We start from the raw sequence: 14,789 nt of genomic DNA on the forward strand, positions 1-14,789 counted from the left end.
GAGAAGCCTCAAGGCGCAGCGCTGGTCGGAGCCATTTTTATCATTTACGCCAACTGAGTGAAGGTGTCGGCGTAGTAGAGGAGTGCATGTGTGGCTCTAGCAAGGAGACTGCGGTTCCTCACAATTCTGCTGGATTAGCTACTGTGGAGTGGTGAAAGCATGGATACGCCGCAACAAAAGGGAACGACGAGACGGAAAGTTTAAAGGAAGACTGGCGCAATTTCATAGACTGGATTCTAAAAGAAAAGAACTGAGAAGCGATATGTTCGTCATAAAGTGGGATTTGTTGTTTGTTATTTTTGGGTTGTGTAAACTAATCTCTTTGGCGAATGGCTACATTGTACATATCAACGAGGATGCGGAACCGGGGACGGTCATTTCAAGTGTGGAACAGAGTGAGAAATGCACTTTGGACCAGGTAATAGCTCCGAAATTCACAAAGCCCTTCATTGAAACTGATGAGGCGGCGGGCATTGTGTCCGTTTCGGGTGCTTTGCATTGTGACTTGTTCCTTTCAAACCCTTTCTCTGTGTATACTGTTGCGGACTGTGTGAGTCCCGTCCCCGGTTTCAGGCACCTTATAACTACTCAGTACGATGTGCATGTTCACGGTAGGAACTGCTTTAACAAACACAAACGTAAAACGAAATGGGACGTTGATGTAATAAGTTTGTTAAATGTCAACAGCCATCAGCCCGAGTGCCACAAAGCTGACACTTACCTTTTCTCTGTGTGGGATCTGTTGCCAGGCTCTCTGACCTCAAACAGATTGCGCTGCAATCTTACCGGGAGTTCGGAATTTTACTTTTCTGACGGACAATTATTTGTTTCACGGGGCTTTTGTTTTAAACATGAAAGTTTGTTGGAGTTTGACCTGTTCTGCAACAGACGCAGTAAGGTCGCTCACGAAAGCATGGGGAGAAGGATGCGTGATAATGCTTATGACATCTCCGTGCACTGGCGTGTGGGTCAGGGCTCTTTCAGGCAGGGATATCTGGAGAAGCTGCTGAAAAAAGCGGCCCTGTCTGACTCTGGTATTGTAAGCAGAAGGAAACGGAATGTCAACAGTAGCCCACAGTTTCAGCCACCCATGTACCAGGTGTCTGTGCCAGAAAACAAGCCAGCTGGCACTCCTGTGATTGTTTTGAAAGCTGTGGATCGTGACGAGGGGGAGGCAGGCAGACTGGACTACTTCATCGAGGCTCTGTTCGACAGCCGCTCCAACAATCTTTTTGCTATTGATCCTGTCAGTGGAATCGTTTCCTCAGTAGAGGTGCTGGACAGGGAGACCAAGGACACACATGTGTTTCGTGTGACTGCAGTGGACCATGGCACACCAAGGCGCACAGCAATGGCGACACTAACCATCACAGTGAGCGACACGAATGACCACAACCCTGTCTTTGAGCAGCAGGATTACAAAGAGAGTGTGCGGGAGAATCTGGAGATTGGCTATGAGGTGCTGACGGTTCGTGCCACTGACGGAGACGCACCTGTCAACGGGAACATCCTCTACCAGGTGATCAACAGCAATGGCACCAACGATGTGTTTGAGATTGACTCACGCTCAGGGGTGATCCGCACCAAGGGCCCAGTAGACCGTGAAACCGTTGATGCTTACATGCTTCTGGTGGAGGCCAATGACCAAGGCCAGGAACCAGGCCCACGCAGTGCTACCGCGACTGTACACATTGTGGTGGAGGACGAAAACGACAACGCACCTCAGTTCAGCGAGAAGCGCTATGTGGTGCAGGTTCCTGAGGACCTGTCGCCCAACACGGAGATCCTCCAGGTGATGGCAACCGACCAGGACAAAGGAAGCAACGCAATGGTCCACTTCAGCATCATGAGTGGGAACACACGAGGTCAGTTCTACATTGACGCCCAAAGTGGTAAGATGGACCTTGTGAGCCAGCTTGACTATGAGGCCAACAAGGAGTACACCCTCCGCATCCGTGCACAGGATGGAGGTCGCCCCCCACTCTCCAACATCAGTGGCCTGGTCACAGTTCAGGTGCTTGACGTGAACGACAACGCACCAATCTTCGTGAGCACCCCCTTCCAGGCCACTGTGCTGGAGAACGTTCCGGTTGGCTACTCTGTCATCCACATTCAGGCGGTGGACGCCGACTATGCAGATAACTCACGCCTGGAGTATCGCCTGGTGGAGACCACCCCCAACTTCCCCTTCACCATCAACAACAGCACGGGCTGGCTCGTGGTGGCAGCTGAGCTCGATCGAGAGAGTGTGGACTTCTATAATTTTGGCGTTGAGGCACGCGACCACGGGACGCCCGTCATGTCCTCTTCTGCCAGCATCAGCATGACCATTCTTGATGTGAACGACAACAACCCGGAGTTCATGCAGAAGGCCTACTACATGCGTCTGAATGAGGATGCTGCTGTGGGAACAAGCGTGGTGACCGTATCGGCCGTGGACCAGGACATAAACAGCGTGGTAACTTATCAGATCTCCAGTGGCAACACACGCAATCGTTTCTCCATCACGAGCCAGAGTGGCGGAGGTCTCATCACTCTAGCTTTGCCATTGGACTATAAGCTCGAGCGGCAGTACGTGCTGAGTGTCACAGCCTCTGATGGCACACGGTTCGACACCGCCAAGGTCTATATCAATGTGACCGATGCAAACACACACCGGCCAGTGTTTCAGAGCTCTCACTACACTGTCAACATCAACGAGGACCGACCCGTGGCGACCACTGTAGTGGTGATCAGCGCCACAGATGAGGATACTGGTGAGAATGCAAGAATCACCTACTTTATGGACGACAGCATCCCGCAGTTCAACATCGACCCTGACACAGGTGCAGTCACGACGCAAATGGAGCTGGACTATGAGGACCAGTTGTCCTACACGCTTGCCATTACAGCACGGGACAACGGCATCCCACAGAAGTCTGACACCACCTATTTGGAGATCCTGGTGAGCGACGTCAACGATAACTCCCCGCGTTTTCTGCGAGATCGCTACACCGGCTCGGTGATGGAGGATGTGCCGGTGTATACCAGCGTGGTCCAGGTGTCTGCCACGGACCGCGACTCTGGGCTTAACGGCCGTGTGTTCTACACGTTCCAAGGTGGAGAAGATGGTGATGGCGACTTCATCATTGAGTCTACTTCTGGGATTGTCCGCACACTGCGACGCCTGGACCGTGAGAACATGCCCATTTACAACCTGCAGGCTTATGCAGTGGACAAAGGAGTGCCAGCTCTCAAAACCCCAGTGGACATTCAGGTGACGATCATGGATGTGAACGACAACCCTCCCGTGTTTGAGAAGGACGAGTTTGACATTCTTGTGGAGGAGAACAGCCCTATCGGGATGGTGGTCGCCCACATATCTGCCTCTGACCCCGACGAGGGGAGCAACGCTCAGATCATGTACCAGATTGTTGAGGGGAACATTCCTGAGGTGTTCCAGTTGGACATCTTCTCTGGAGAACTCACGGCACTGATGGACCTGGACTACGAGGTCCGCTCTGAGTATGTGATCGTGGTCCAGGCCACCTCCGCTCCATTGGTGAGCCGGGCTACGGTCCACATCAAGCTTGTTGACAAGAACGACAACGTCCCTGTCCTCAAAAACTTCCAGATCATCTTCAACAATTACGTGACAGACAAGTCCAACAGCTTCCCCACAGGTGTGATTGGCCGGATCCCAGCCTTTGACCCAGATGTGACGGACCAGCTGCATTACAGCTTTGAGGCTGGAAATGAGCTAAACCTGGTCCTGCTCAACCAGAGCAACGGGGAGATTCGACTGAGCCGTGACCTGGACAACAACAGGCCCCTGGAGGCTTCCATGAGGATCGCTGTCTCAGGTGAGTGAATGGCCTTAAAATACTTACAAATACCATAATGAAGCTTCATTATTTGAAAGTGGACTAAGGGCCTATTTCCACTAAAGACCGGGCCTCTGGCCTAAGCACCGGTGAATAGCCTTGCTCTTCTGTTTCCATTACGAGTTGTAATATCGGGAACATTGGCAAACACAAAACAATGCTAGAAGACTGCAAAATAACGCTTAGCAACGGTTGTGCGAACACACGAAAAATAAGTAATTACATTCAAACAGCTTATCTAATTGAATATACCTTGCTGAGCAATCTCAACCAACGCTTTCTGTTTTCATTTCTCCTTTTTTATTGTTGCATTGTATTCCATTCCAAAAGTTCCTAGTAACCCGATTCAAACCCACGGCAGGATGGAGCCATTTGGACAATGGCCCTGGTCTAGCCTCAGAGATGGAAACAAAAAAAGTCTGAGACTATCTATCTTTTACCCCATAGTGGAAATGGGCAAATAGTAACAGGCCACACTTAACTTCATTCAGCATCTACTTTTTTGGTGAGGTGGAAATTTGATAGTTTTTTTTTTAACCATACTCATAGTTATGAGATCTGCAATTGTATGGCCATCTGGAAACAAGTTTAAAACTTATTTTAGATATGGCACCATGTCTTAAATGTAGGGTCTTTTTTCAAGGTTTCATTAGTTTATTATTCTAGATCTGGAGTGGAACCAGCAGAACCGCACCAGGTCTGGTCCTGGAGCTGCTCCGAACCAGCGTCGGCTGCTTTGTGAGATTGCTGCTATTTTTCATTTGGCTTTAAAGTAGCTTTGAAGAGATCCTCATGAAATGTTTAATGTAGGAGCCGCTCAGCACTCTGCATGGCAGTGCTCAGAGCTTCTATATTAAACATGAAGAGGAATAATTAACATTCAAAGAATGAGGCTGATACGTGCACTAGATCCAGCGGTGTGTTTTTAATAGGTGGGATTAGTCATCCGCTATTCTGCCCTTTTTAGCATTCCACTGCGGTACTCGACTACAGCTCGCTTACAGAAGTGGACAGATTTATGAAGATGCTGGTTGGGGAAATGTTGCATTTGGGTTTCCAGGGAGCACTGCCCTCTCGGTCGCTCCCTGTCATTTGTCATCATGTTAGGCCACGCATATTTGTTACAGTGACTTGATTGTGATCAATGTGTTGCCATGAATTTAAATGGCAGTTTGTGTGGGTGTGATGCATTTTGCAGGATGGCTGGGACCTTGGGGAAATGCTAGTGAGTGTTGGTTTTCTGTCAGTTTTTTTAACCCCTTGGCACAACAGAAAATTAAGTGGAAGCAAAGCTAATCTGGATTGCCTGGATGTTTGGTTTAGTTGCTGGATGTTTGTTTGTTGTTGTTTAGTTTTTTTTGGCAAATTCAACTATTTTAGAAACACTATAAATTTGGACTCTGGGAAGACTGACTGGAAATAGATGAATTATCCAATCGATATCCCTGAGAGCTGTGTCAGATTGAGCTTTTAACACAATACTTACCTATCACAAATAAGACACTTTTCAGATAAGTTAATTACCTTTCTCCTCTATCACACAAAATTAGTTTTACCCCAAATGTAACCCCAACCACAGGGACTGATGCCTTTTTACATCAGCCCTGTTGTTAATGCTATCTAAACACGGCAAACACATTTTGAGAAATGCAATTGTTCTGTGCACCCTACTTTTTTATTAGATTTAAGCAACCACTACATTCTCACTTGACACCACAAATTATAGATTTGATTTGTGGCTGAAAAATGTGACTGAACTGGTAGAGTGGCAGTTTCTGTTTGCGTCTGTCTGTGCGGTTATGAGTCACTGAGTCCTATGAGGCTGGTCTCATCTGTGACCTTGAACACTTACTACAGGCCTGTTTAGCAGCATTATCTAACTTGTACCTTTTGCAAGGAGCTCTAGCAGCTGGCATTAAGTGGGGGGAGGGAGGCTTCAATGGTCATCTCTTCAGATTTGTATTGTTGTATTAGCACTGTATTACTGGAGTCTGAGAAGTCTTGATGACAAATTAATATGGTGGTGGTGGGACATGATCATAATAGTAATGCTGATGATTTTCTTTCCATTCTCTTTCCCCCCTGTTGTCATGGGGCTCGTTACCTCTGCCAGATCATTACCTTGGAGGCGCGTCATGGCAACGCCTTGTATTTTTAAGTTGTTTATGGTCAGGGTTCCCATGAGCCCCTTTAAGAAGGAAGAGGGTCCCCTGGCGACAGATGAGAGAGGCAGGCCTTGTCTTGGAGGAGACAAAGCTGCCAGATCGATCCCCAAGGCTGGGGGGCTCCTGCTAAATCCTGGGATGGGTTGGGGGTAGGGGTGGAGATGGGGAAGGAGAGGAGGGGAACAGCTGTGGGCCAGTCCAGACCAATTAGAGGGCTGGACTCTTCAGAACATGGTTCCGCACCTGCTGAGTTGTGTATGTCGAGAGAGAGAGAGAGAGAGAGGAAGGGAGGGAGGGAGGGTGAAAGACCGATGAGGGAGGTATGGATGAGTAAGGAAAGGAGGGAGAAAGAGAGAGAAGGCAGGGAGGTGAAGACGAGGTTAGTGGGGGAGGGAGAAAGGTGTTCTAAGACACTGAGAGATGGTGAAAGAAAGATTGGTGTATCTGGGGGGGGGGGGGGATGCAGGTTCATGGCAAAAACACGAGATTTTTAATTAAAAGTTTAACTGATTGATGAAATGAAATGGAAAATGTTAGCTGTTTAAATGTATAAACACTATTTAGGAAACTCTATGCTACAGCTGATCTGTCATTTTTATCATTATTATTATGATTATTATTATGATTAATAATATTAAAAACGAGTTCTGATGGGCACAGGGGCTGTTGTTTGGAGTATGTCTGTTTGAGGAGTCAGTGAAGCTGAACTAACAGATGTGTGTGTAATGTAATGTAATATGTACATGTTTTTCATGTTCTAACTCATGCTTGAAGCGCCCTCAACCCCCCCAGATTGCTGTCCCAGATGCCTCTTCTCACCTGACTGCTTTTCTCTGTTATATAACACCCCCGTTTCTCACTTCCCATAGTCCATGTACAATGAAGGAGTTGCCTTTGTTGTGTTGGCCATGACTGGATGAGTGCGATAAAGTGGGATTTTGGGCTCTAGATGGGATGGATTAAATGTCAGGGCAGTTGAAGATGGAAATATGTGTGTGGTATGAGCCCATGTTAGATGACCCCCTATCTACAGACTAGATAAGCTTAAGTGAATACATAATCAGTTAATTCCATGTTCTGGAATTTTTTTATAGATGTTTTACTCCTGAAAACATATGTGAGCAGACATGAACAACATATGTGAGCAGATATGCTCATAACACATACACGCATATACACACATATTTATTCATTTTAATGTGCATTATGCAAATAAAATAAAAAGATTGAAAACATTGCTTGTTACATGTAACGATTATACCTCAAACTCTAGTTGGCCTGTTCACTGGTCTGGTTCAGCTCAACAAATGGTCTTAATCCTTCCTCTAGCCTTCCTGTATGTTGTTTGGCCTGGGGAAGCCCCCCTTTTGAGCAGACCTGTCAAAACACAGGCAGGCCTGTCCTCAGCAGCACTGCTCCATTCCTGTCTCCAAAGGCCGGCTCTTGTTGCTGCGCAGCTCACACTGCCAGCCATTAGACGTTAGATTAATCCACTCTACACTCAATTAGAGCGCCAGATTAAATGGCATTACGCCTGGGGGGCTCAAGGCTGCTAGAGAACCCCCCGCCCGCGGCACCCCCCCCCCCCCCCCCCTCCAATTAATATGCTGGATTAAGAATGCTTCCCAGTATCACTGCTCATGGGGAACTGTGGGTCCCTGTATGATTGTCAAACCTAGATTACAGTTGTAAAGGCAGTTGAAGAGATTTGATGCCTGGTTCACACGGCGTCGGATGCTAAATCCTGTCCCAGTGTTGTTCCTCTGTAAATGCCCAGCAACCTTTACTTGAGATGAAATTACGAGGCTCCGTGAGCTGTGAGATGCCTAAAGCAGAGGCTGTGTAAATGGGTGAAGCTTAAGGCTTTGTGTGTGTGGGTGGTTGGGTTTGACTGAGTGTAACCGTGTAAAAATGTCAAGGTGCCTTTTAGATTTAATGCCAGTGCCTCTCTCTATAAACAGTGTTTTTAATAGAGGAGGTCTGACAGAGAGGGGGTGGATGAGTGTGTGTGTGTGTGTTGTTTGCTCTGACTGGGTGTGTGCCTGTAGGTCACACAGCACAAACCAAAGCTCTCATGGTGCGTCAGCTCTCCACATAGGTGGTCTGACTTACATCTGCCTCAATGCTCTCTGTCTACCTCACTGCACGGCTCCTAGAGGGGGACATGTCCCTGTGTCTCTGACAGGCCTGAGCTAGCGCAGGGGAACTCCTTAGGGTTCTCATCAACCCCTCATCACTGGTAATGCTGACCTTTCACCTCTGCCCTGTGAAAGCTATCCGATGTCAGCCATAGCCCTGCTTACATGGGTGCTATGAACTTCACAGTAGCAAAGGGCCATAAAAATGAGGGTTGAAGTTAGGTTGTTGGTGTATTTTAATTGAATGTTGGGTTCTTAATTGAAGCATCTGTCTGTTTGTGTTCCTCAGGGTGATGGTGTCTCTGAATCATTCACATGTATTATCGCAGTGGGCTGAAATAGTTTTGTTTGCCGAGCTCGTCTGAATGAGAAATCAACCCGCAAGTGTGTCTGAGCATGTGAAATATTCAAATGAGTGTTTTGAATACTGGACTGTTTCAGTCTTGTGTACACACACATTCTCTGTTTGCCTGTGCTTTTGAACTGCTTCCTGAGTGGGAGAGCTGCATGCTTTCTCTTTCTCTATCTCTCTCTCTCCCTCTTATTTATTTCTCACTCACTTGCTTTCTTTCTTTCTCTCTGTTTGTCTTTCTCCCTTTGTGTCTTGTTAGTTTGGTAGTTGTCTCTCTGTATGTTTTCTCTTTCTTTCTGCATCTCCCTCTGTATCCTGTCTTTTGCCCCTCTCACTCTCTCTCACTCAAACAAACACACACACACACACACACACATATACACACACACACACACATATACACACACACACACACATATACACACACACACACACATATACACACACACACACACACACACTCATACACATACACATACACATACACACACACACACACACGCACAATGTAAGTCTGAGTGTCCATCACTGTTTGGGCCCCTGAGCCTGTGCGTAGCTCTGCTGCGTCCTCCATCAGGAACCCCCTCCTCTCTCCATTTAGAACACGTCCTGCATCCTGCCCCTGCCGAGTTCATCAGCTCCAGCGCCAGCGCTCCCTAATGTCATTATGGGAGATTAGGAATGTGAGCTCCGAGGGGGATAGTGTTCCCAGCAGTCCCCTCCTCGCCCGCTCTGGCTGTAATATTACCTCCACTCCGCCGGCCACGCCGAATTAACTCGGTATTGAATAGATAAAGGAGGCAAGTTAGCAGCTGCATTTTTAAAAAAGAATTCGGGGAAAGTTCATAACGACCGCCGAGATGGAAGAACAGAACGGCATGTATCCTGTGTCCAAGTTGCTCTTGTTACTGGGATGGAGAACCAGAGGCTGGAGTGTTCTTAACAGCTCTGAAGGACACCTGTATTTGGCTTACTGTCCTTTTGAATAGTTTGGATCCATAAGGGGGTCTTAATGTCTGTGTGTGTTATGTGAGTTCATCAGGTGTGAGGGAAGTGGTGATGGATGTGTGCTGTGTGCTCTACTTCCCTCCTGGCCCACTTTTTCCTCCCATGAGTTCATTAGTCAAAGGCTTCCTTGGAATTCTGGGGGGGGGGGGGGGATGAATTCCATTTCTTACCTTTTTTTTTTACCTTCCCAATCTCCCACCCCACCTCTTTCTTACCTGTAGCTCCTGTGCTATGGATTTGACCTGCTCTCTGTATCGCGCTGCCTTCTGTTTTGTTCTGTTCACTCTTTCTTTTGCAATGTTCGGCCTTTTCTTTTCATCACTTTGCTCCTGCATTCGTCCCGTGCCAGAGATGCTCAACTCTTTCACCCTCCCTCTTTTAAGTCCCACCATCACCACCCTCTTTCTTTTCTCCCTTCTCTTTTTCCCTCCCTCTCTCTCTCTCTCTCTGTGTCTCTCTCTCTTGCTTTCTATCCATTTTGCTCTCTTTCTCCTCTGTTCGCTCAAAGGGAAGAATGGCCAAGAGAAATGCTTTGTTAAGCAACCAGTTGTCATAGCGACCCCAGCAATGCTTGAGAAATTCCTGGTGGGTGGGGACTGTGGGGGGAGGTTCCCTTTGTGGACCTAAAGACAGAGATGGAGGTGGGGGGGGGGGGGGGGGGGGGTCTCAAGGGGAGGGGTGGCCCATAAGTTCTTAGAGTGTTGGCAGGGACGCCGCTTTTTAAGGCCAACTGGCCCCCTTCTCGGACTGAAGCCCAGTACCATGACCCCACAGCCCAGCGACTAATCCTCTATCATTTGGTGACCTTTTGACACCGAAGGAGCCGTCAAGTTAACCAATAAGAATTGACCTTAATGCTGGGGCCTCCATCAGTCCTCCTGGGTGTGGTTCTCTAGTAATGGCAATATACTGTAGGGACTGTGTTGCAAATATACTTCGGTCTAGGAATATGGTTCTCTCACAGGGTGAACTTTAACATTGTGCCTTCTTCAGCACATGTATGCAGTTATACATGACTTATAAATTATACATTCTTGCTGCTTTGTCCATAAATAGCAGCCATGCTTACAATTCTGATAAGAATTCAGGCTGGCCTGTTATGGCTGCACTAAGTTGTGATCTCATGAGTGTAATCTCATTTGGGAGGATGGCATGTGGGAGGTATGCGTGTGTGTGTGTGTGTGTGTGTGTGTGTGTTAGAGAGAGTGTGAGTGAAGGGTCTTGGCACATGTAGGATGGGATGGGTAGAGGGTGGTACGAGTGGGATGAGAGGGATTGGGGAGGGGTGGTGTTAGAGGGTTGGTATCTGATTTCCTGCCGTTGGCTCGTCTCACAATGGCCGTGTCTCCTTTGTGAGCTGGCCTCGCCTCGCCTCGCCTCGCCTCTGCCCTGCTCTCCTGTCCGGATGAGCCAAGGGGGTTGTGTGGGGGTGGGGGCGTTTTGGGATGACATCATCTGAATGTTTGGAAGAGGACAGAGGCTGGGGATTAGAGGCTGCCCATTGGAAGGGTTAGAGCCGGTGTCTGTTTAGGCATATCGGCCTGTCCTATCACATTGTGGCCCTCTTTGGCCAGACAATGGGCTGGTGAGTGTTGGCTGGGTAGGGCTGGATTTGAGCCGCTCCACTCTTTGTTCCTTGCGCAGAAACTGTTTCCGCACCTCTCAGGAAAAAAGACTTCCCTGGCCAGGGAAACAGCGTGTGCACGGGGGCAAAACGCCTGAGAATAAAAACACACCATGGCCCAGCTAAAGGTCTTGGCAACTCCAGTGTGACCAGTGTATTTTTTTCTCCCTCTCCTCTCCACTTCATCAAGAAGTTTCCTGTTCTTCGCTTACTCTCTTTGACCTAGTTTCCTTCTTTATGAGGCATTCTATGGAACATATGATAAAGAAAAGCAGGCTAATATTTAACACTTTAGGTTTAGTCATTGACATGTTAAATTAGAACTTCACTGGGCTCATATCTGGTAAGGTATTTTGGAGCCATTCACTGCTTTAGTGAGCTGTGTCACCCTAATATAGGATCAACCTGAACCATATTACCAGCCTATGAAATTAAAGTAAACATGCTGTTTGTGTTTTGTGATGTTAATAATGCTTTTTTTTAAATAGTTTAAGTTATTGGTACTTACTACTTGTCAGAGGACAGAGGGCTGTGCAGCTAACTAGCCAGATGGCTCCACTTGGAACTGTGCCAGAACAAGTGGGTTTTGTTATGGTTTGGTGGCTCTGTAAGAAAACCTAGATCATTTTACTTATTCAGCTGTTCCCAGCAAATGGACTGAACACAAAGGGCATCTCTCTACAGATGCAAAAAAAATGGAAAATTCCAACCGTATCTGCCCCTTTCCGCTTCTCGGGATTAGTCCAAATGGAAAGGGCATTAGTGGCAGTGTTTGTTTATTTGTTTGTGTGTTTGTGGAAATAGTTTTTTGTTTATCTTTTTGAGAGACGTTTGCGCTCATTAGCCCCGGCTTAATTGGGGTTGTTTTTTTCAATTGAGCGTTGCACTTTTGAAGTCGAGGCATTGATTTGATTAGAAATAATGATGTGGCTGGGGAATGGGTGAAATAACGTTGTTCAAAGCGGGGCTCCCCACTCGCTGCGATTCTGAATATGACCTTGAGGAAAGTGAGCAGAGAGCACTCTGGTTGGAAATGCGCACGGTCACCCTCAGTCCGCGGCAGTGACTAATCTCCCTCTTGCTGCCTCTGCTGACGGTACAGCTTGCTTTTAACATGCAAATACCCATCGATTTCAAAACCCCGCCTAAATCCACCTTGCTGGCCCCGTGTCACATAATGGAGAAAAATGTCTGGAATGTTCTTCCTCTGCTGTGTCGCCTGCTATCAGCCCCCAGAAACAGCTAGTCTCTTGGGTCCTGGATGACCTTGCAGTCTGATTTTTTTTAAAAAATACAATTTTGTGAATTTAGAGGCTGTTGACTTAGGAGGGTGTTGATCAGGAGGTCTGTTCTCCTTCATTGGATGATTGTCTTTAGGCTTGGAGGGCAGAAAGCTGATAAATGCATTGCCTTAGCATGAACCAATCATTTCTCATAAGAGTGATTTTTATTTTTCTGATGTGAAGAGGTTAAAGGGATTTATGTGTTGCTTCATGGGTCGCCCATCCTTTCCTCTCTTTTTGTCTTTCATCCCTCTGCAGTATTTATGATTTTTTCTTTACATTTTATTCCCTCTTTTTCACTCATACACTAACAGACAGAGTGACACACACAGAACCATCCACATGTACACACACACACTTACACACTCTCCCAAAGAAACCCTTAATCCCTTTTGCTACAGCTGTATTCTAGAATAAGCTCTTTCTGCATCATTTAATCGCCAACCTATTATGAAGCAGAACAAATTATCATGAATTGTTTTAGTTTTCTCTCGAAATATATTATACAGCACAATGTCACCTTTTGTTCTTTATTTTTGATATGCCCACAGAAGTTTAGGTGGTGTTTTTATTTAATCTAATTGTTTTTATTGCGCTTTGGTCCGAGAGCCAGCCAGGTCCTCTCTGGAGCTGGTTGAGCTCTCCCTTGACCTCCCTGTGATATATGGAGGGCCCATGGTAATGTGGAGCCCATCCCAGGGAGCAGCTGTCCCTGGACAACAGGAGGATTCCCCCATTAACCCCTCCACCTCCTGGCCAGCACCATTGTCTTCCCCCTCCGCCCATGGCCGCCTGACGGCTTGGGTAATTCTCTTTTTTTTTAAACTTACGAATGTCTTTATTAATGATCAACTGTAGCCCAAGCGTGACTGATTTGTTCCAAGCAGGACCAACCAATAGGAATTCACAATTATTTTGGAAATGAACCCCGCCCCCCACCCCTACCGAATATATTCCCTTCCTGTGTTTGCGGTCTTATTAATATTCAGGGATGGAGGCATGTTTGTTTGCTGTGGGCTCCTCCTGCGAGCTGCTTTTTGCAGGGAAGTGGAGTTCCAGCGGCATGGTAGTTCTGAAGTAGTCCTGTGCTGATTGTGTGAGAAGAGGGAGGGAGGGAACCAGGGTAAAAATGTAGGCCACTCGGTCTTCCCCTACAGTGCACCGCAGCGTTTTGGTGGGGTGGGAAGAGAAGCTGTTAGGCTGTCGGTTGGCTTTCTTGGCTGGGGGTGCCAATGAGAGCACACTAACCCCCCCCCCCCCACCCACCCCCTATCTGATTCTAACCCTAACACTGCCCACCACCCCAACCCCCTTTGCTCCCCTCCATGGCAACAGCACAGCCAGTAGTAAATTGCAGTAGTTAGTTCACTCGGCACATTCCCCAATGACATTTCTAATGTGCTCTCTCTGCTGCAGCTCTGCCTTTGATCCTCCCGCCTTACCAGGCACAGTCCTGTTTACTTCTCTCTCTGTTTTCATCTCTGCTAATTAAAAGAACATCGGCAAACGGAGATGTCGGCAGGATTTTTCTAACTTGTTACTTATTAGCATCAACTCACATAAAGCTTGTGATGTATTATTATTATTTTTTTTTTTTGAGGCATCAGCCTTTACTTGGCTGTCAGATCAGCAGCTCTTGTAAAAAATATTTTCCTCATCGAGTTAACAGCATGGGGGTAAAAGAGTGCCTCCCGCCCCTGTCTGCTCTCTTTAACCTGCCCGCTCCTCACTAATGTCTACTGAAGGCTTGACTTCCTCACTCTCTGGGTCGGGGGGGCCTCGACAAGAGCTTGCTACCCGCCCACTGATTGGCTCGGCAGAGGTGGATTAAAAGCCCTGCTCTCCCACTGAGCACGCTCTGTTCCTGCATATGTCAGTGTTCAGGTGGAACAGGAGCTCTAATTTGGTTCCCATGACACCCATCTGCCCCATAGCAACGGGGGATTCAAGATAAACTTGTGATTAGAACTTGCATAAGGGGCTTTCATTTGCCTCCATCTCCTTAAGGTAGTCTATTGTTTAGTGCAAGAATGAAAGTGGAGCTTTTTGTCTTTCAGTTGTAATGTTGGGCTTTCATACAAAAGTCATATTCCCTTAGTATCAGAGCACCTCTGGGTTTGTACAAGTCAACTGCTGAATCATTTCTGTGATCCCGAAGATCCGTTTTTCATTCGCATCACGGCAGCACGGCATAATTATGACACAATCATGGCCTGGTGAAGAGCCAGGCCCCCGCTGTCAGTGTGATTGGAAGCAGCCGGTAATTACAGTAGCAGAGATGGCACAGGGAGCCAGCCAAACCAAACCTCGTTGATATTCAGCGAATGGAACGTGGACAAAAGTCGGGGGGGGGCGC

The 14,789-nt window shown here is 47.4% G+C and overlaps 1 protein-coding gene across 1 annotated transcript in view; it reads left to right on the forward strand.

Annotated features, from left to right (window-relative positions):
• Positions 1–262: 262 nt before the first annotated feature.
• The window catches only part of celsr2 (cadherin, EGF LAG seven-pass G-type receptor 2), a gene marked incomplete at both ends in the record, with an annotated part of 68,628 nt that continues 54,101 nt past the window's right edge, over positions 263–14,789 (forward strand). Inside the window, one exon of the mRNA XM_080846283.1 lies at positions 263–3,842. Within this exon, the coding sequence (XP_080702409.1) occupies positions 263–3,842 (3,580 nt within the window). The remainder of the gene's footprint in view (positions 3,843–14,789) is intronic.

Source organism: Sprattus sprattus (genome assembly GCF_963457725.1).
Source record: "Sprattus sprattus genome assembly, chromosome: 10".
Taxonomy (NCBI): Eukaryota; Metazoa; Chordata; class Actinopteri; order Clupeiformes; family Clupeidae; genus Sprattus; species Sprattus sprattus.